Source organism: Stenella coeruleoalba (genome assembly GCF_951394435.1).
Source record: "Stenella coeruleoalba genome assembly, chromosome: 4".
NCBI lineage: Eukaryota > Metazoa > Chordata > Mammalia > Artiodactyla > Delphinidae > Stenella > Stenella coeruleoalba.
In genome coordinates this window covers 140,328,534-140,350,882 of record NC_137149.1, presented here as the reverse complement: position 1 = coordinate 140,350,882, position 22,349 = coordinate 140,328,534, and the positions used below count along the sequence as shown (strand labels likewise).

The 22,349-nt window shown below is 34.2% G+C and overlaps 1 protein-coding gene across 8 annotated transcripts in view; it reads left to right on the top strand.

Moving 5' to 3' along the window:
• The window catches only part of CCSER1 (coiled-coil serine rich protein 1), a 1,247,878-nt gene that overhangs the window by 502,647 nt on the left and 722,882 nt on the right, over positions 1 to 22,349 (top strand). For all 8 annotated transcript variants that reach the window (XR_013828080.1, XM_079919695.1, XM_079919694.1 and 5 more), the window contains exon 7: positions 8,200 to 8,277. Coding sequence is in view for 7 of the 8 variants with exons in the window: in XM_079919695.1 (XP_079775821.1) it covers positions 8,200 to 8,277 (78 nt within the window). In the remaining variant the exon portion in view is untranslated. The remainder of the gene's footprint in view (positions 1 to 8,199; positions 8,278 to 22,349) is intronic.

Here is a 22,349-nt window from a genome sequence, read left to right as displayed (position 1 = left end):
CACCTGTACTGATGAAACCTTGTCCAAACCACCATCAGCTCTCAACATATTACAATCACCTTCTAAGTGGTCTTTCTGCTTCCATGCTTGCCTTTCTGAATTTCTTTTAACCTGGCATTGCCACATTTTATTCACCACAGGTGAGTTACCAAATCCAGCACACACTCGAGGGGAGAGAATGACACAACGGTGCAAATTTAAGAAAGCAGGGATCTTTGGAGGCCATTCTAGAAGCCAACTACATTAGCCAATATATCAAGTTTTAAGTGCTAGCCCTGGCAGGCAGAATTTAAAGCTAGAAGCTTACTAGCACTCTATAGCAGACACAGAATTCAGCTGCCTTTCAGTTTAAAAGCTGCCAACATTCTCCTACCTACGGAACACTTAAAAAGTCCAAGAATGGAAAGGCAATCTTTTCTTCCAGTTCAATACTATACCAGCCAAATCTGCTCATGAAAAGCTGCTCTGTGTAGTTCAAAGTCAGCCAGCAGCAACTTGCAACCCCTAAGGCCCTGGCATCTGTGTTTTGACCGAGACGACTCATGGCCATCGTCTTTCTGATGTTCTTGGGACCCAGAGGCTTTGCTGAGGTCTATTCATCCCACACACCATCACTTAATACTCACAACAATGTAAAAGGGCTCCTTGCCCTTGGGAAAAGTCTCCATAAGCTGCAGACAAACTTCCAGGTTAAAATTCTTAGGATTTGAGGCTTAAAGCTCTTACTTGGACCTTAGCAGTAAAAAGCCTACCGCAGAGCTGTTGAACAGAACACATGTTCTCTGCATGTGATCCAGCTAGCAAAAAAAAGGAATGAGCTGAGCCAATCACACCGAGTTCATCCATCCCAAATTTACCAGCAAGAAAACTTACCGATTCTTTGCTAGGCAGAGAAGCTGAGAGGGTAACACTAGTAAAGCTCCTTCTACATGAAAGGAAACACCAGGAATGAGGAATAAGTGTTCCCTGCAAACTTAATTTCCAAATACTTCATTTGCTTTATAACTTCATTTTCTTTAAATGTAGAAAATTAAACATGGTCACAGATCTTTGACTTTATGATTTATTTATGTTTATGTTTAGAAAAACCCTGCCCATTCTATAATTGATAGATAATACCTATATTTTCTTCAAGTTCTTTTGCATTTTCTTTATATTTAGCACTTTAATACATTTAAAGTTTATTTGAATGAAATTTAAGGATGTATTTTTCCCCCTAACACTTAACCAATTAGTAAATCACAGCCTGTTAAATAACCTGGTATATTTCTCTATGCCTATTGAAGTTACAATAAATTTAGAACTCAAACTTCTCAACTAGGAGTAAAAATCAGTACATTAGCCTTGGGGGAAAATTTGATAATATATGTGAAATTAGCCAATTATGTGCATATTAACTGAGACTTTATAATTCTATAAATTTATTGAATGAAATAGTCACAGATCTGTTTTATGATTCTCATCACAGCATTAATTGTAAAGAAAAAAATGAAAATGCAAAAATTATGACAAATGAATAAAGTTATATGATGGTATTTTCACTCATCATAAAGTACATTGAAGGAAAATGTTTGATGTGAGAAAAATCCTGAGAATGTAGTTTGGGGCAAAATTTAGAATAGATAATATACGTTAATTCCAGTTAATTACATATCACAGAAAAAGACTGAAAAAAATGTGTGTACATATTTAATCAGTGATTATCTTAGGTAGTTGGATTTTTATTTGTTTGTTTGCTTCCCTATCTACTTCCTTATGAATCCTTTTTCTAGTTTGTACTTTTCACACTTGCTTATCTCCTCTAACGAATTTAAGATAACTGGAGGCAAGGAACTTTTATTAAACATACATTGCAAATCTGCAAATCTAGTTTGTGATAGATTCTCAATACTGCTTGTTAAATGTTGTAAACGAAATAAGACCATAATTTCAGTTTGTGGCAGCAGCAGAACATACGAAGAATGTTCAAGAAAATAAGCAGATAGAGGGATAATGGAGATTCAAGTCATAAAGAGGTCTAGCAACAGTTGGTTTGGATTCAGCCTTAGAGATTAGGGATCGGGGACAGAATCTCTTTCCTTTGGAGAAATAGGTAAAAACAGGAACTCAGCCTTACGATATTTGTACAATAACTTGGGGAAATTATATAGGAACTTTGAGGTTCAAATATGCACTTCCAGAATTGGAATATATGAGTTGAAACTGCAATTTCCTAAAATTGAAGCAAACCAAAGCAAAATAAAATTAATAAGCTAGTCATTGTTGAGGTAACTAATGCCACCATCAACAAAAATGGGCTGGTTTAAAAAAATATATTGTTAATCAGATTAGCTATTTCTATCTTAAATTATGTTGCAGTGTGTCTGGCATGAAGTCATTGTGCTTTCGGTAGTTGATTTTTCAATTATTTTAAATGAATAAGAGGATATGAATTTTGTCACTATGGTGAACCTCTAGCACTGCTCAAAGGATAAAGTGCTTGAATTGTAAATGATTTGTATTTCTTTGTACATATACCATAGCTTGATATAAAGCATACTCTGAGAGAATCTAATTACTACTTTTTTCTAACTTTATACTAAACAACGAATCTTCTACTCCATAATGTGGTTTCTGAATGGTTCTCTTCACCAAAAGGAAAGAACTCAAATAGGTTGCCACCCTGAGTTCTTACGTCAAGTTTAGTTTTCATTATTAGTTAATATGTTGGCCAATATCTGACTAAGTACAGTCTCTTATTCATTTAGTTATTCTGAATCATCCCCACAAAACCTGCCTGCCCCTATTTGAGTTGATATAATTTAATTTCTGAAATTTCCAAACTTAAGTAACAAGTCCTAATTTCTCCTGTGGGAATGAGCTAGTTTATATCTCTGCTATAGCCTAGTAATTTAGGTTATTTTGGGTTTTGGTCACAACCTTGATTTAGCTTTGGTTTAGTGACAAAACAATGAGGTAATGAGATTAGTAATTGGGATTGATCTCATCAGAGTAAGACTAAGAGCAAAGCTAACTCCACACTGAGCCAGGCATTTATTGGGGTATTGTTTCTCTCAGCTGTCTTTGATTATTGATATCAGACAGGAAGAGATTTTGAAAATTAAGAAGGTGAACTTCAACCAGAGCTTTTGTTTACCTTATGCATCTGTACTAAAGGCCTTTTTTTTTTTTTTTTTGCGGTATGCGGGCCTCTCACTGTTGCGGCCTCTTCCGTTGCGGAGCACAGGCTCCGGACGCGCAGGCTCAGCGGCCACGGCTCACGGGCCCAGCCGCTCCGCGGCATGTGGGATCTTCCCGGACCGGGGCACGAACCCGTGTCCCCTGCATCGGCAGGCGGACTCTCAAGCACTGCGCCACCAGGGAAGCCCCGTGTGGCAGCTCTTAGTATGCCAAAGTGGCATGGTGTTGGCAAAACCTATGTGCTTAAATTTCTATTCCATTGAGAAATTTAAGAAAGAGGGGAATATTCCTATCTTGTTTCTTAGAATTTTATTTTAAAAAGCTTGTTTTATTTCCACTTGTGCCCTTGTTTTCCTCAGAGTCAAAGATGAGTCAACAGTAGGAGATCATAGATACACTGCTCTTCTTGGCATTACTATTCTCCTTCGCACTTAAAGCTTATATCTCTCTTTCTGCCATCCATCTGTCCAGGAAGTTCCATAATCACCCACTCTGAGGAGAGTCTTGTATATTAATTTTAAATTGTCAATACTTTAGCAAAGCCTTTCTCCCCTTCCACAACACACCCACAAGCAGCTAATATTTCAGTGTTTAGGTGTGTTGTAATTAAAGTATCATTAAGGCACTAGTAACCGTTAGATTCCCATCTAAGATATGAGATTGGCTAAAGTGTCTGAGGTTACTTGATAAAATACAAACTAATCTCTGTGAAAATCTTTGTACTAGAATGTGTACAGTACAAATATTAAGGTTACTTAATGCTCATTAAACACCAAGTAATTGCAAAAATATTTTCAAAGAATAGAATCCTAACTCTGTTGTGTTTTTGGCCATCATATGTTGATCTGAAAGGATGGTAGAAGAAAACATACATGAAAATCTTTGTGAACTTGAAGTAGGACAAGATTTCTTAGGAAAAACACCAGAAAAGTATAAACTATAAAAAACAAACAAAATGGCAAATAAGATAGAAAGCATTGGTCCTTTTGTAGACACTGTTAAGAAAATGAAGAGGCAAGCCCAAACTGGGTGAAAATATTTATAATAAATATATAATAATAAATATATATGACAAAGGATTTGTATTCAAACAACCCAGTGAAAGAGAAGAATAGGCAAAATATTTGAACAGACGTTTCACAAAACAATATATACTTACTAATGGTCAGTAGGCACATGAAAAGATGCTCGGCGTCATTTGTCATCCCTGGAAATGAAAGTTAAAGCCGCAGTGAGCTACCACTACAGACCCATGGGATGGCTAAAATTAAAAAAAACAAAACTAAACTAAATACCAGCGTTTATGAGATACAATGCAAATGAAAGTACAAACTATTGCATTTTAGAAAACATTTGTCAGTTTCTTATAAAGCTAACATAATGCCAGATATAAATTTACCGTAGGAAGCAAGTAATTGCACCAGTAGGTATTTATCCAAGAGAAACGAAAACATACATCCACATAAAGATATCTACAAAAGCACTCAATATGGCTGTATTCCCAATACCCCCAAACTGGAAGCAATGCAAATTCTAGCAACAGGTTATTGGATAAATGAGTTGTGGCCTCTGCTAAATACTACACAACATTTAAAAGGATGGACTACTGAAACATGCAACAATATGATATGATGAATTTCAGACTAATTTTGCTGAGTGAAAGGAGCTGGGCCTAAACAAATTCATATTAATATATTTCCCTTCCTATGAAATTCTAGGGAAGGAAAAACTAACCTATAGCATATAGCTTATCATTGTTGCCTGGGACCATGGATTGGGTGGGTGGGAGGTGCTTGCATGCAAAGGAACGTGCGGGAACATTTGAGGTAATGAGAATGTTCTGTATTTTGATTTCGGTGGTAGTTATACATGTGAGTACATTCGTCAAATCTCATCTGGCTATATATTTTGAAAAGTTGCATTTTAGTATAGGTATGTTGATTTAAAGAAATAAAGTTGATTTAAAGAAAAAGAGGTTGGAGATGAGGGAAGAGTTTGCAAATTTAGGGAAATTATATTCTAAAAACAACAACAAAGTGAGTAGTATCTTCAAAACTAATGAGCAGAAAGAATTCTGAAGAGCAGTATGCATGAGAGGAGGGTGATATTCACGAGAATATCTCTGATATGCTCAAAGGAAATACTTGGCTAGATTTTATTATTGAACTTAAAGATCTTACTTAATGTTAAGCTCAATTTGGAAGAAAATAAAAGAGAACTTAGCATACTTGGGATAGAAATAGAAAGGGGGAAAGTCTACTAATTTGTATAAAATAACATTTTACGTGAAGGAACAATGCTAGGTTCATGTTTATTTAATCACCTATGTTGGAATGAAGCACACATTTATTGGACTTAGAACCAGAAAACCAAGTTTTACTACACTCAGACAGTAAGAATTAGGATCGTGTTTTTTTATAGCCTGTCAAGAATGTCTCGTGCAGTCTCCAAAGGGTCAGAAAACCCAAATGTGTCATATGAGCATTAAGGAGATTCCTTCTGTTGGGATGATTTGCTTCTTTTGAAGAATAGCTTTTCCATATTCCCATGGGATTTGCTTTCACGTTATTGTGAAAGGACCATTTCCAAAGTCTCTAAAATATATTAAAAGCAAATGAAGGCATAATTATAAAAAAATAATTTATGAAGAAAGTTATGAAAGAACACACACTGTTGGCTTTTATAAACTTCAAGTGTAACTTGAGAGTCCTTTGTTAATTTGTATTTAGATATACACTTGCATTGGTATTGCTGCCATTGAATGAAAGGGTAAATGATTTAAAATATGAAGTATGGATAAGACTTATCTGAAGGATTTACTATAGTATTTTATCTAAAGGGTGAATAAATTGGAATGACACCTAAATTACAGATCACTGAAACACAAATGGGATAAAAAGCTGAAAGTGAAGATTTTTTATCCTATTTTTTGCCATGTATTTCTCAACTTGATAATTAAATGCAGTTTATCAGATGTTGTCATATAAGATTGATTTGCTTTTTTAAAACACTTTTCTCAAGATTTCCTAAGAGCAATGGAATTAAAATGTCACACTATAAGATAGATTTGAAAGTTAAAGTGAGAACAAAGTTTTCTCTAAGAATGATATTCAAATAATCAAGGTTACATGATGCAAATTTTAGAGTCTGCTCTCTATAGTGCTTAGAATGACACATTTATTTCTGGGAAGTTGTGGGAGACCTTAACCCTTAAAGAAGTTAACCATGAAGCTTTATTTTGAGCTCATCTTCTTATGGAAGTTAAAAAAACCTTCGTCTGATCCAGGCTTTCAAATTTTTGTAACTGAATGTCATCTCTGTCTCCTGAATATGATTTTTAAGGACATAATATTTTAATATGCTATGCAGAATGTCAGTATTTTAGGAAAATATCAGATAATTCAACTACATATGAACTGTGCTCTATCACTTGCTTAATTTCTCATGAAAAAGCTAATGATGAGAGGAACAGCTCAAGAGTCTTGTTTTTCTATTTCTCCAGAAATGTTTTACTCATTTCTTATGTTAAAATCCTTCAGTAAATTGATTCCTAAGAAAACCTCTTTGTTTCCCCATTACATCATGTAATCAGATAGTGAAAGTCAGAAGTTCAGAATATTTCCTGATTTTGATCTAATAAATGGCCAAGAAGCTCTGAATATATTTAGAAATTAGTCAGTAAGTAACTCACCTCAGTTATCTGGTGCCTGTATTTTCCTGTTTCCTTTAGTAGATTATTGTTCAGTTTTTATCTAATTTCCTCCTTTAGACATTTTAACTCAATGTTCAGGCTTATGTCAATTTCTAAAGAAGGCACACGTTGTATAAAATATTATACTGAGTATCTTGGGTCCTATATTTATAGTTCATATCCATTGTTTCTGGAATAGACAGTCAGAAGTAATCCTACTTTAATGGATATTTAAAATGTGTCCAGGTTATTGTGCACCTGAATCAAGTGAATTGAAAATAATATTTGAGTAGAAAGAGACACTAAGAATTTGTAGCAACTGCAGCATGTATTCTTTGAATGTATTCTTTTGTTAGAATTTGGCAGCCAAACTTGTCTACTTGTTCCCTTATCTCAATCAAGGTTAATTCATGTTTTTGCTTTAATCTTTACTGAAAGTTTTTCTGTATTTGTGTCCATGTACATTTGGAAATGGAACTGAAAAAATGTAGGTGTGTATTTTTTTTTCAATGTTTTGTTTGCTTATCTACTTAAATGGAAGAATTCCTCTGAGAGAATGAGTTGAGAGCATAGTAAAATAACTTCTGTTGCTGCCTATTATCAATATCTTTTTCTTGCTTTTAGAAAAAAATAATGACAAGCTTCTAACACGCATCTCTTTATATAGGCTAATCTCCTACTTAAGTTTTAATTGATTACATTTTTAAAGGACCAGAAGGACAGCATTAGCAACATTCTGATAATTCTCTTATATTTGTGTAAATCTTTTGTCCTTAAATTTTTATTTAGCTGAATATAATAAGAAAGTTTGTCAAGAGCTATGAATATGGGAATTTTTAGAATTTAATATTTCTTCATTTTGCAATTGTAAATTAATGGCAGATATGCTTTTCATCATGAATTAAAAACTGGGTACAATGACTCAAATCTCCATAAAAGGAAAATATGAATAACACATATTTGAAAATCAGCCTGAAAGACATTGAAATAGCACCATAGTGAACCATTATAGGTATAGTTTAATTATCAAAAAAAGGTAATATGTTAAGCAAATATAATACTAGATACCATCCTAACATAAAAGATGGTTTTATATTTAATAAAATACACTTGAAATGCAAATTGAGAAGTGATAATTTGATTAATTTCTTCATTATTTCTAAATAAGGAATGATTCATTATACAATAATAATTTGAATTTTTCTATATCCATTTTCACTTATATATTTGTTTTTTATTTTAACAAGAAGAGTTAGGTTCTAAACTAGGAATAATAAAAATTGACTACAAAAAAGTATCTCTCTAATTCAATTTTGTTTTTCTTGTAGAGTACAGATATGAGCCCAGCAAGTAGCACCACTTCACTTCCTGTTAGTCCTCTTACTGAAGAGCCATCGCCTTTCAAGGTAAAAAATAAATTGCAAACATTTTTAATAATTGTTTACAATACTTTTAGGATCTTTAAAAAATATTTATTTTACTATAGTAAAATAGGTAGTTCAGGCATAGATGGTGAGGTTAACTGCTTTAGTTCATAAGGATCTTGTTTCAGATGTTAAAATTTTGTTGTTGTTTTGTCTGTTGTCATTCTACTTACTAAATAAAGGTAGAGTTTGAATAGAAATTGATACTTTATATAACACATTGTTTGCCTTGCATGTAAGAGACAGTAATTTCATTGTAATAGTTGGATGTCACATGAATTATAGGTTTCAAATCTTGTATTTATATTAATTTAAGCAATAAGCTTGGAATGAATTATTCAGCACTCATTGAGTAGTTAAACTTTCATTAGCTGGTTGAATTTTCATTGATGACTCTAGGTCATAATTAATTAATTGTGTGTTCTTTACAAATTAATGGTAGAAATAAAAAATTAACATATGGAATCATTCCTCCAAACACTGCATTTTTAAAATATTTAAGTAAATACTCTAAGTATGATTAGCAGAATTCTTCAGTTTGGGAGTCTGTATACATTACAAATATGAAGTCATCTTCTTGTTTTGCTATTTAAGATTAGATGTTTCTCTTTAAGCCAAAGCTTGTAAATCAGCTATTTTATATGTGTACCAGAGATTTTTGGATTTCTTTAGGATTATTGTAAATAAAGGGACTCCTTAAGATCATGGGAAAGAAAAAAAAAAACTTGGAAAGTTGGGATGATACACTTATGTGCAATGGTTTCAGTTTAGTTTAAAGACAGGTGAACATATTTGGGGGGGTTATGATGATTTGTATTTTATCATAACTTTGTCATTGTTTTTCATATGAAGACAAAATCTTATTCAACTTCATATTGCTTACATCTAGTACAGTGACTGATGTGGATTTCCGTATACTCAATATTTGCTCTATTGTTAAAATGAAAATAATAGAAGGTTATAAATTCCATCGTGGGTCTTTAGTTTTCTAATTATAGGTGCTTTGTGGCTTAATGATAGACAATAATAATTGTTAAAGGCTCATTTATGTCAGAGAATTGTTAAATACTAAATAGAATTCTGATTATATCATTTATTGAGAAATATTTTATCGTTCTACAACAAAAGGAGAAAATAATACTAATGTTTCAAAGTTTAGTATTCCTTAATATTCCATCTTATGGTAGATGGGACAAAATTTAAAGAAAAATCATATTTTTAAAAAGTTTTTAACTGAATTCTCACAGCATCTCTAGAAACCATTTTCTCTTTTTAATATGCTGATAATGACTACCCTCCTTGAAAATTAATGTATTTTTTAACAGGGTTAAAAGGAAACGTCAGATATATTCCAAAATCTGCTGACATAAAGCTAATATAAATATAATTATTTTAGTTAGTTTCTCTGACTTGTTCTAAGAGATCAATATTTTTCCCGTGTTAATGTGTAAATATGCAGTTAAAACTTCCAAGTGCTTATAATATATAATATTGGCTTTTGCTAACCAATATAGTTATAGTACCTCTTAATTTACTTCTTCTGTGATAGGAATATTATTTATATTTTTTCAAAACAATTTTAACAGATATAGAAACATCCACTAGTATTTAGAAGTATCTAAAATTAAGGTTACAAATTATACAACTCCTGCATTTGCTTCTTTTATTTTTAGTTTATAAATTGTTGTCATATAAATGATTAATAGAATTCTTATTTATCCTTATATAAACACAAAATATACAGAAACTATTTTGAGATGTACCTTAGCAGTATAGTACATTTTAATTGCAAAAAAATTTGTTGAAAACAAAAAAACACGGAAGACATTGAGTTTTCCGATGATACCCTGAAAAATCTTGCAATTTTAATTCATTTATGTCCGAAACTTTATTTAAATTTTTGATATTTGACCAACACGGTTAACTAGAAAAAAAATTGATTATCTTTTTTTTTTTACTCTCCAAGAATAAAATAAGATCAATCACCTTTGATACTTTAGTTGTATTTTCTAAGACAGTGATTTCAGCACCCAATTCCGTAACCATCTGCCCTAATATTAGACAAGGAAGGCTTTTGAAAGATAAGCTTTGGTGGCCGGTTGAGAGACTTAATTATACCTTTTCTTCTGGGAAATAATTAGGTTAATGAAAGTATTCCATCCTTTTCTTGGTCTATTTTGGAAGCACTCATATAACAGTTGGCGGAAGATATCCTGTTTTGGCTCAAGTGTTTATCCAAGTAAATGCTTTCCTTTAAAGGTTATCTTCAGAATGACATTCAGATTAAATTTATTTTAACCATACCATTTGACATAATGACAAATGGTATGTAATATATTTTTTAAATCCCTAATAATTACCTTCCCACTAATATCTCTACCTATATTATTGACTTGAATGTTAGATGAGAAATTGGCTATCAATAGGAATGTACCACAGTGGGATCTATTAAATTTAAGGTAGTAGAAAACTGGTAGTATCCTGGAGACTTACCCAAGGGGTCAAGAGAGGTATGTTAAGCTCTGGAGATACAAGAATCAAAGATGACAATTAAATTTTGTTTGGCACCAGATGCTTCTTTTCCATAATAAGACTATTTTTTGGCACTACTAGTACTGGAGTACATACTTCAATTTAATTTTTAAACAAAACCAGATCAGCTCTTAAAAATAGCCCAAGCCCTGTATGCTTACTCACGACTCTATTCCCTTACAGAACAGTTCACCTTGTGCTAAATTTCTTACCCTTACCATTTAAAACCCATTGCCATAGTGTTTTGTTTGGTTTAGTCTTTCAAAAATGAGGACAGTTCTCACAAAAATCCATCTAGTCTTCTCTTAATAAATTGCAAGATCTAGGAAACTGCCTTTCTTTCAGATAGAACTGACTGATCAGAGATAAGTAGGGTTTCTCCATCTGGACAGGGTACATGGATACCAGTTCACCACAGTCACCATTCCCTGTTCACACCTGGCAGTGAAAGCTTTTGAGTGAACCCCTTCATATAAAAAGATGTATAATTCACAATCCTCCACCTATACCACAGGTAATAAACTCACAGATTTCCCAGTCAGACTCTTGTTACTGAGAAGTTTCTAGGAGTCCAGGTTTTTATAATTATGCAGACTATTGTTATGGACATATATTTGGAAACAAAGGACAAAATTTTTAATAGAGTTCAATTTTTTAATAGAGTTTTCAGCATTCCATAAAATATATACATATGTGGTCTGACACATATGCCACTACATTATTATGGAAAGGCCAAGGGATAACTAATTTCACATGGGTGGAAACAATATTTTATTAAACAGCCATAATAGAATCATAATAGTGCAAGTTAATTGATCTAAGTGAGACTTTGATATAAGGAAAAAGGGAGTAGACTGCTTAACTGTTAATTAAAAGTTTTATGTTTTTCTGTAGAATAACCAAGTTGACATTGTTAATTTTGATGTGCCCATTCTACCCTATTCTACCTGTTCCCTCTGCCATTCTCCCTGATTTCCTTCATCTGCCTTGTCTCTTCCTTTGTGGCCTCAGTCAGATGTACCACACCAAAAATGCTTTGGGGCCATCAAATATTACTGTTCTTTAGTAGGATGACGCTTTTAATTTATTTGTGTATACACAGGTATTACAGCCTCCATCCATTCCTGGAACTAACATTCTTGAAGCTAAAGCTGGCTCATTGTTCCTGACCCCTCCGTTAATAGTACACTTGATTATGGGCCATGTTCTTTTTGCCAACCACATTCATCACATATTTTTAAATTTATTTGTTCTTCAATGAAGCCTGATGGCTAGATCTTAATCCCTTTTCCTCCAGAAAGCATCTTTTTTGATTGCATAAGTTAGACACAGGTATTATCCTACCTTATTCTTTATCCTTATCCTGTGATAAAGCCAACAGGAAAGAAACAAATTCAATTTGCCTTTTCTTTAGACATTGTTTCAAAAGTGCACCAAGACTGTCCTCCATGCACCAATCTTCAGTCAAAGTCTGAAAATAAAAATCACCCATTGCCTTCGTGACCCCATTGACTGCTGCTTCTCTCTGTTAGTGGGTTCCTGGCATGTGTAAGGTGCTTGGGTATCCAGTGCCTAGAATGCACAGTGGAGCCACCCTCCCTGAAGTCCAGCCATCTTCCCCAGGAGCTGACACAGAGTGGTGCTGGGCTCTTTCCTGGGTCTCCTCTCCTATGGAATTCTAAGGTTCTCTGACTACTTTTCTTCATCTCCCTTATTTAAGCAAGGGACACAGAGGAAGAAATAGAGAAATACATGAAGGTCTCAAAAATTTTATCCTGCTAGCCAATGTGGGGATGTTATGATCCACTTGACCATAGAGCCTAAACTCAGGACTTAGTAACATGTAGTAACACACATAGTTTGCTCTCAATTATATAAAATAAATACTGAGTAGGGGAAAAAAACCCAGAAAATATACAGTTATCTACAATCAACCATTTAGATGGACTATAAATTTTTTTCCTATAGTTTCTATAATGACCACTTATTTCTATTTTAAGAACAATATATTTTTTTAAGAAAGCAGAAAAGAGAGTTGGGAACATTAGAGGCAGTGTAGCCTAGTTAAGAGACTTCCTAGGATCAAATCCCAGTTCTGCCACTTTCTATTTTTATAACTGTGAGCCAGTTACTTTGTGTCTCAATTTCTCCATCTGTAAAATGGGAACAATAGCAATTGCTTCTTCATTGTGTTCTTATAAGGTTAAACAAGTTATTAAATAGAAAGTGCTTAGAATAGCACATAGCAAACAGTATATGTTTTAACCAATCTTTTTTTTACAGAGATATCCGTTAAAGCAAGAAAGTTCTATATATTAGAAATAACATGAAACAGAAATATTTCCACTCAACTCCTTTTACTTCATTTCTAAATGTGAGAGTAGAAATATAAAGTCTTTACTTTGATGAAGAATAATGTTTAATATTCATTCCTAGAAGGCATGCTACTTATTTTATACCCTGGAGTATTCAGATGAGCTCATATATCAGTTTCCTCTCATGAAAAATGATTAATGGAAATGTTTATCAATTATGAGGGAGAAGAAGTTAATATAATGAATTTGTCTTAAGGGGAAACTGGTAAATATACATAAAACATTACTTGGAAAAAAGGAATACATAATAATTTGTGTAATCATAGGATGTATGGTATCTTTTTATCAGGAACACACCACAGTATATTTTTCTTTAATTCCCCAAACCTCCTCCTGTGCATTAACCTGGTAACTTTCTAAATACAATCTCCACTGAAGGAACATTATTTAATCACATTAGATTCTGGGAAAAACCTCATTGTGAACAAAGCACTATTGATATTTTACTCTTTATATAACATCAGTATACTAAGTAGTGTCAGTTTATTTGGTCTAAAAACACCATAGTGGAAAAGAACACATTTGGAGGCTCTGAGGGAGTGGAGTCAGATAGTGGTGTGACCTCATAACATCATCTGTTGCATATCCTGCATTGGTTGAGATTTTTTTGTGTGTTTATTGTTGTTTTTCATTTACTGAATTTAATGGTCTCTTTTTATTATTGGAATTCACTTTTTGGTTGTCCCAGAAAGAGCCCAAAATGGTATATTCTGCATTTTTGGTTAGTTTTTGACTAGGCCATCTATTCATTCATTCATCTGTTGATGACTCAATTTATAAAATACCTACCACGTGCTTGATAATGTTCTAGACACTGGTGCTTCAATGTAAACAGCACAGACTGAATTCCTGCTTTCATGGTATTTGGGTTCTAGTGAGGAGTGATACACAGCAAAAGAATAAATATATAGCATGTCAGGTAGGGATGATAAATGCTATAATGAAAAATAAAGCAGGATTTGGAAGATAGGAAGTGACTTTAAAGTATGTTGCTGTTTCAAAAAGGATGGTCAAAGAAGGTTACTCTGATTAGGAGATGGTTTAGCAGAGACTAAAATGAAAAACAAGAGAAAGCCACTCATCTCTCTATGGGAAGAGGCTTGAGGACAAGTGCAAAAGCCGTGAGGCAGGGGAACATTTGACCTTTTTAGGATCGGCAAGAGTGACATTGTGGCTGGAGCAGAGTGAATGAGTGTGCAGGTAATAAAAGATCAAGTCAGAGAGAAACCAGATCATGAAGGGCCTTGTAGACCGTGTTAAAGACTTGGAATCTTACATTGCCTGAGATGGGAAACCACTGGAGTGTTTTGGGAAAAAAGAATGACATAATCAGACTTTATTTCAAAACTGTTACTCTGATTTCCGTGTAGACGTAGGCAGCAAAAGGACATGGTAGAAGGAAGGCAAAGCTCCTATAGGTAAGAGATGGCGTGGTAAATGTTGACAGGCTAATAAACACTGGTGGGATTTTAGATACATTTTCAGTGTGAGTCATCAGGATTTGTTAATAGATTGTATGTGGGATATCAACAAAGAGCAATATCAAAGATTATCCCTGATTCTAAGGTTCTCTATATTTTCCTATTTTTACCTCTTTTGCTATCTTTCTGATGTTGCAAATAAATAGGTATCATGATGTAGCGATTAACAGAGTCTTCTCTGTGCATGCACACCCTGGGGTCTCTTCCTCTTTTCATAAGGACACCAGTCATAGTGGATTAGAGCCCTCACCCCCCATCCCACCACCACCGTGGCCTCATTTTAACATCTCTTTAAAGACCTTGTATCCAAATACGGTTACATTCTGAGATCCTGGGGGTTGAAACTCCGACCTGCAAATTTTGAGGGGACAAAATTCAGCCCATAACAGACAGACTCAAGACTGCTATGTTAATTCTTTCCTGAACACAAGGCCAACCTTGACTCAAGGAAAGGAAAAATAAATTGCACCTCTTGATGGGGAATGACAAGGATTTGGAGCAATTTTTAATCTACCATATAAATATGTGATATTCCTTTATTGATCCAGTTTTCAGTGCTATTAAATTCTCAGTGATATGTGAGGGAGTTTGGATTTGAGGGAATGAAATAGGAAATGAGAGATTTCCTTAAATGTTTACACATATGCATCTGTGCACTTATTTGAGTATATTTTCCAATGCTATTTTAATTTCCATTAAATTTGGAAACTTCAGTTAAATGTCACCATATTTGAATTAACTTATAGTCCTTAAAACCTTGTGGTTGAGAATATCAAAGAATCATGGCTATAAAAATATTTTACTAAAGCCTTGATTATAAACACTGAGAGGAAAATTGAAATAACAACTACCAAACAATACTTTCTATATTATGTCTATATAGTATTATTTTATGTTAACATTTTTCCTTCTGGTTTTGTCAAGATAAATTTTGAATAAACACTGTATCTATTATTTAACTTTTGCAGACAGCATCACTGATGTATTATGAATATTCACTGGAAAGAAAAATAATAATTGTATATCCTGATAAATCAAGTAAAATTATTTTAAAATAAATGAAAATTACTTTTACATAAATTAAAGCCAAAACAAATTTTAATTTTTCTTAAAAGGTATGCAGTATCTCTCAGACATAGCAGACCTCAAGGGGAAAAAAATAATAATAAGCAAATACTTTCATGTCGCTTGCTAGCTTTATATTGCTGTCAAATCCTTCTCACACACTATCCAAATGGTTTCAGTAAGGCATGTCCAAGATATAGAACTTGTCAACATTAATACATGCTAAAAATAATGGCATACACCCTCCCAACCCATCCACAGGTCACACATTCATTTTCTTCCTTAAATGTAAATCTCATTGAATTTCTTCATCTTTGCATAGGTTGCTGCCTTAGATTTCTCCTAACTTTTTTGAGTTGTCCATGTGGTAATGAGAGAAAACTTTCATGGTATAAAGCTTTATTTTAGCATACTTTCAGAGCATTGGGCCATACTCTGCTTACTGTGGTCACAAAGTCCCTTTGACATATTTAGTGGACAAGATTTACTCAGCATCTGTTAGAGATGACCTTGGAAAACCGAATTCAGGGATCCACTGTTTATATCATTGAGTTAAAAAGAGCTCCAGGGCTTCCCTGGTGGCGCAGTGGTTGGGAGTCCGCCTGCCGATGCAGGGGACACGGGTTCGTGCCCCGGTCCGGGAGGATCCCACATGCAGCGGAGTGGCTGGGCCTGTGAGCCATGGCTGCTGAGCCTGCGCGTCCGGAGCCTGTGCTCCGCAATGGGAGAGGCCACAACAGTGAGAGGCCCGCGTATTATGGCAAAAAAAAAAAAAAAAAAAAAAAAAGAGCTCCAGAAAACTACAAGATACATAGATTTGGATGGTATTTCATAATTGGCAAAAGTGAGGATTTTCTAGGAAAAGCTTGAATTTAGAATACAGGTACAGAACATTGGAGGAAAGAATTCAGGTACACAATGTGAAAAGGTCTGGATTAGTTTGTACATAAAAGACAGGATATTGAATTACTTCTAGCAAAATTCTAAAGCCAATAAAAGCCTTGAAATTTGGGGAAATAAAAACAACTTTGTGTGTTTCTTGAAAGAAAATGAATTTTAAGAAACTGAGTCATTATGACCTCAACTTTGGTTTGGGGACCCACTTAAGAGTGGATTGCCGTCACTGAAATACATGTTCTGTCTGCCGACAAGATGCCAGGACAGTTTTATTTGGAAACAGTTGATGTCAGCAGTGTGCTCTGTTCCTCAATACCTGTTGCTCCCGAGTGTCTAGAAAACCTTGATGTGAGATAATAGCGGATGTGGCAGTCATTGCTCTGCACACCAATATTAACAAGATTTCTTTTAACATTTAATGAAGACGTCAGGTATTGGAATTGGCTTGGGATTAACACTATATTTAAGATAATATCATTATTAATGATAATTTAAGCAGCTGATCTCATGTTTAGTACATCCAGTGTTTATTTTTTATCTTAACATTACCATTTCATACACATTCTGGATCATATACACTTATTCTTTGTTGTTTTAAAATATAAGCTCTTGCATCACTTCAGGATTTACCTTATAAGTGTGAAGTATACTGTAACACATTTTTTTTTAAATAAGAAATTAATAATCAAGGTAAAATTCCAAGGCTGTGATTCATTATTAACATGACCATTTGAGATGGACCATGAATATGAGAAGCTGTCAGAGGTGGACTCAGCATGAGTTTAGTTTATCTGGCAATGACTTCCATCTGTTCTATCTTGGAATCATTTACTTAAATAACAAATGAATTTTGGAAGCTGAATCATATCAGCGGTAAAATAAAATGTGCGAGGAATTAAGTACAGTTAATTCTGCCATACATCAAATAATTTACAAATGATTGTATTTACTTTGCTAACTACACAAGGTTAAAGAATATTAGACCTAAAGTGTTTTATTAAGACATTGGACATCCTTTGTTTTAATTATACTATATGGGGGTATTAAATGGCCATGCTGACAGATGCAATACAGTGAGTAAAACAAGCAAATATTCTGTTCTGAGGTTTTTTGTATCACAGATTTAACATTTCTTCAGTGCAGTTTTCAAAGCACCCATAAATAATTTGTCAGAGGTTCTAATACCTGTAGTAACTCTGCTGGGCAAAATTGGCATATGGATGACGCAAATTAAAAGTTGGATAGTCATTATGAATAATCAGAAAATTCTATTTACCCTTGTCTACAGTAAAAGATATTCTTAATAGTTTAGGGAAGTGTATGAACATCACTTTATTTATTTTTGTTGTTATTCACTTATTTTATTTTATTTTTAATTTATTTTTTATTAGAGTATAGTTGCTTTACAATGTTGTGTTACAATGTTGTGTTAGTTTCTGCTGTACAACAAAGTGAACCAGTTATACATATATATTGAATACACATATCCCCTCTTTTTTAGAGGGGATTTTTTTCCCATTTAGGTCACCACAGAGCATTGAGGGGAGTTCCCTGTGCTACACAGTAGGTTCTCATTAGTTATCTATTTTATACACAGTAGTTATATTTGTCAATCCCAATGTCCCAATTCATCCCACCTTCCCTTTCCCCCTTGGTAACCATACATCTGTTCTCTATGTCTGTGGCTCTATTTCTGCTTTGCAAACAAGTTCATCTGTATCATATTTCTAGATTCCACATATAAGCAATATTTTACGGTATTTGTTTTTCTCTTTCTGACTCACTTCACTCTGTTTGACAGTCCATCCACATCTCTGCAAATTGCACAGTTTTGTCCCTTTTTATGGCTGAGTAATATTCCATTGTATACATGTGCCACACCTTCTTTATCCATTCATCTGCCGATGGGCATTTAGGTCTCTTCCATGTCCTGGGTATTGTAAATAGTGCTGCAATGAGCATTGGGGTGCATGCATCCTTTCGAATTATGGTTTTCTCAGGGTATATGCCCAGGAGTGGGATTGCTGGGTCATATGGTAGCTCTGTTTTTAGTTTCTTAAGGAATTTCTATACTGTTCTCTATAGTGGCTGTATCAATTTACATTCCCACCAACAGTGCAAGAGGGTTCCCTTTTCTACACATCCTCTCCAGCATTTATTGTTTGTAGATTTTTTGATGATGGCTATTCTGACCGGTGTGAGGTGATACCTCATTGTAGTTTTGATTTGCATTTCTCTAATCATTAGTGATGTTGAGCATCTTTTCTTGTGTTTTACTTTAAAATGAATTCCAAAAGAGATCAGGAAGGGTGCAATGTGCTTTTGCAAATACTTAACTTTCTTCCTCTTGGATAGTGACTTATTTCTAGTGCAAGAAATTAGAAGGTAAACAATTGCCAGATGGATATTAGCCTCTAATCAGCAGCTTAATAGCAATAATTTTGAAGATAGATGTAATTTGAATATTCTGAGTAATTATTGATGTCAGATTTTCAGCTAAGGAAATGCTCTGTTTTCTTTTAAGCTTTTGCATTATATTATCAGCAGTCAGCTTCTGTCTGTACTGGGACTTGCCCTTTTTCTCAGGTAATCTCTTTTACTCTAGCAAATCTGATAAGAAACTCTTATCTCAGGAGATGTGACAAGCACTGAAAATGTTGGCTAAACCTGTTATATTAGAATCTTATTCATGTATTTCTTATTAAGAATAAAAATTCAAGTTCTTTTCTTCTTTCCCACATAACATCTGTGAAACAATTTATGTTCTTCCTCACCAAGGGAAAAGAAAATCCCTTCTTATATATAAATATATACAGGAATCTGTTTCAACAACCTTTATTCCTTACAGACTCCACACAGGCAAACTTCTTTTTCCATGTCTCCAAGCTTTTTCCTTCCTTCTGTCTCCTTGGAGACCAAAGTTGACCTAGTACAGAGAACCAGACCTATCACCTTCTGACTCACCCTCTCCCCAAAGGCACTGAAAAGCCTTGAGGAAATTCATACACCGAGTTAAAACTCTCAATGGAAAACAAAAATGTGATTCATTATAATCAAGTCAGAAAATAGACTTGTCCTCCATTGTCTATGTAATGCCAAACACCTGTGCTATCTTAGACTAGTCACTAGACTTAATGATGTGTGTGTTCATCCAAGTTGCTTATTTTGACCATAAAAAACAAGAAGAATAAAAATTCATTTAAAGTAGTTAGGCCCTGCTTAACAAGAAAGTCTTTGGCAGCAGTATTTGAGCTGGAAGTTTTGAAAAAGCTGGGCTGAATTGTCAAAGCATAATTAAGGATAGAAGAATTAAGCTCACTTTTCTCCCTTAAGTGTCTTTGCCAGACAATAGAAGCTGGCAAGAGAGCCAAGTAGGAAAATGGAGCCATGCCAGCTGCTACACCATGTTAAAGAGAGATGGGTCATAGTTTCTGGTAATAATGCCTACATGAATAAAACCGACAGTGGTCTGTCCTCTTGTTAACATTAGCTGTTCCTCTCCTCTTTCTTGTTCTTGCCTGTGGGCCTTACTCACTTAGTGATAATAGTTCTACTATTATCATTTCTCACCATTTCTGTTATTTTCTTGAATGTAGTGAGACATTCAGAACAATCAACAAACATTTATTGAGTTCCTACTATGTGTAAGACCTTATGTAAAGGTACTGGGGCAGAAATATTTTCTTCAGACTGTATAAAGCTACAGAATATCATAATGCTGGCTGTAGTTCAGCAGGGCCTGGAAAAATGTCAAGTATTTCAAAAGTTCAGAGATGCAGTTGAGGAAAGGGAAGTGTCGTGAGGCAAAGGAGAAGTAAGCGCCAAGGTCTCAAGCTAGACCACGAAGTTCTAGACATTATAAATATTCAGTTGCGTGTTGCCCACGTGGCAAGGAAGAATTTGTTTGTTGTGAAGGACTTCACATGCTTTATAGAGAACTTCGACTGCCTTCTACAAGCAGTGAGGTACAGGGAGCAAGCAAGAGTTGTGTCTTAGTCTGTTCAGGCTGATCTAAGAAAATATCATAAACTAGGAAGCATATAAACAACAGAAATGTATTGATTTCTCACAGTTCGGGAGACTAGGAGTCCAGGATCAAAGCACGGGCAGATTCAGTGTCTGGTGAGGGCCCACTTCCTAGACACCTTCTTTTTGTCTTTTCGTTGTAGCCCTCACATGGCAAAAGTAGCAAGGGAGCTTTCTGAGAACTTTTTTATAAGGGCACTCATCCCATTCCTGAGGGCTCTGACCTCATGGTTTAATCCCCTCCCAAAGGCCCTATGTCCTAATATTATCACCTCGGCATGTTAAGGTTTCAACATATAAAGGTTGGGGGACACACATATTCATACCATAGCAAGTTGAGCAAATTTTAAGATGCAAAATGAAGAAATTTTATAATTCTTCTTGAGCTCGATTTCCACAGAATGGGATCTGAACTTCATTCAAAATTTGTCAATTCCTAGAAAATCAAATGGTACTAATAAAACACAAATGATAAGAAATAGGAAGGATTTTCATGTTATCCACTGTTGTTGATTGCCTTCGTCTGTACATGCAGATGCAGATCTGTTCATCAAATAGGATGAAGATTGTCTATATCTATATTAAAATAATAGTTTATAGGTAGTCTAGGCTTTCATAAATATACACTAAAATATATTTATATTTACCTGATTGTTATATCTTTAAAAGTTGTCATTAGTGTATTAGTTTTATTTTGTTCCTGTAACAATTTACCACAAACTTGATGTCTTTAAACAATTCTCATTTTAGTTTCATATAGTTCTGAAAGTCAGAGGTCAGAATTAGGTCTCCCTAGACTGGAATCAAAGTGTTGGCAGGGCTGAGTTTTTTCTGGAGACTCTGGGAGATAATCCATTTACTTACTTTTTTGAGCTACAAGAGTTTGCCTGCATTTCCTTGCCTCTTTCCATCTTTAAAACAATGGCCTATTAAGCCTTTCTTATGATGCATCACTCTGATTCTGACTCTCTGTTTCTCCCTATGATATTTAAGGACCTTCATGATTTCACTAGGTCTACCAGATAACCCAGGAAAATCTCCCTATTTTAAAGTCAGGTGATTAGCTACCTTAATTTCACCTTCAGTCTTAATTCTCCTTTGCCATGGACATCATTGGAGGAAGAAAAGGGGCATTATTCTTCCTATCACAGTTAGTAATGACACATGTAAGATGTGGGTCTTATTCCTGACACAGGAATCTTTGTTCATAATCGCCGGGTTGATTATTTAAATAATTAGAATGCACATTACTCTTCTTTTTCTGTCAATTGTTAATTGGTTATTACATTAATACAGAGTAAGGAATATCCACTGTGCTGAATTATAAAAGCTATTTCCTTTATCTTCAGTTTTCTGTCTGGCAAACTTCTAATCCTCACTTAATGTCCAATTAAATGCCACCCCCTCTGTGAAACTTCGTCCCCAAAGTCTCCACAATATTTTAATTTCACTTCTAATATAGAAGTATAAAATTATATTATAAATATATTTACAGTCTTCCCCAATAGATGCCGATTTTCATAAATACAGAAATATTTTATATTCTTTATATTCCCTATTTCAGTGTCTAGTATAGAACTAGTATATAATATACTAATAGTAGATGAAAGAATGAATTGTATGAATGAATGGTGAAAAAAGCTCACTTAAGGCCTCGTTTCTTTTCTAGTGTTTTATC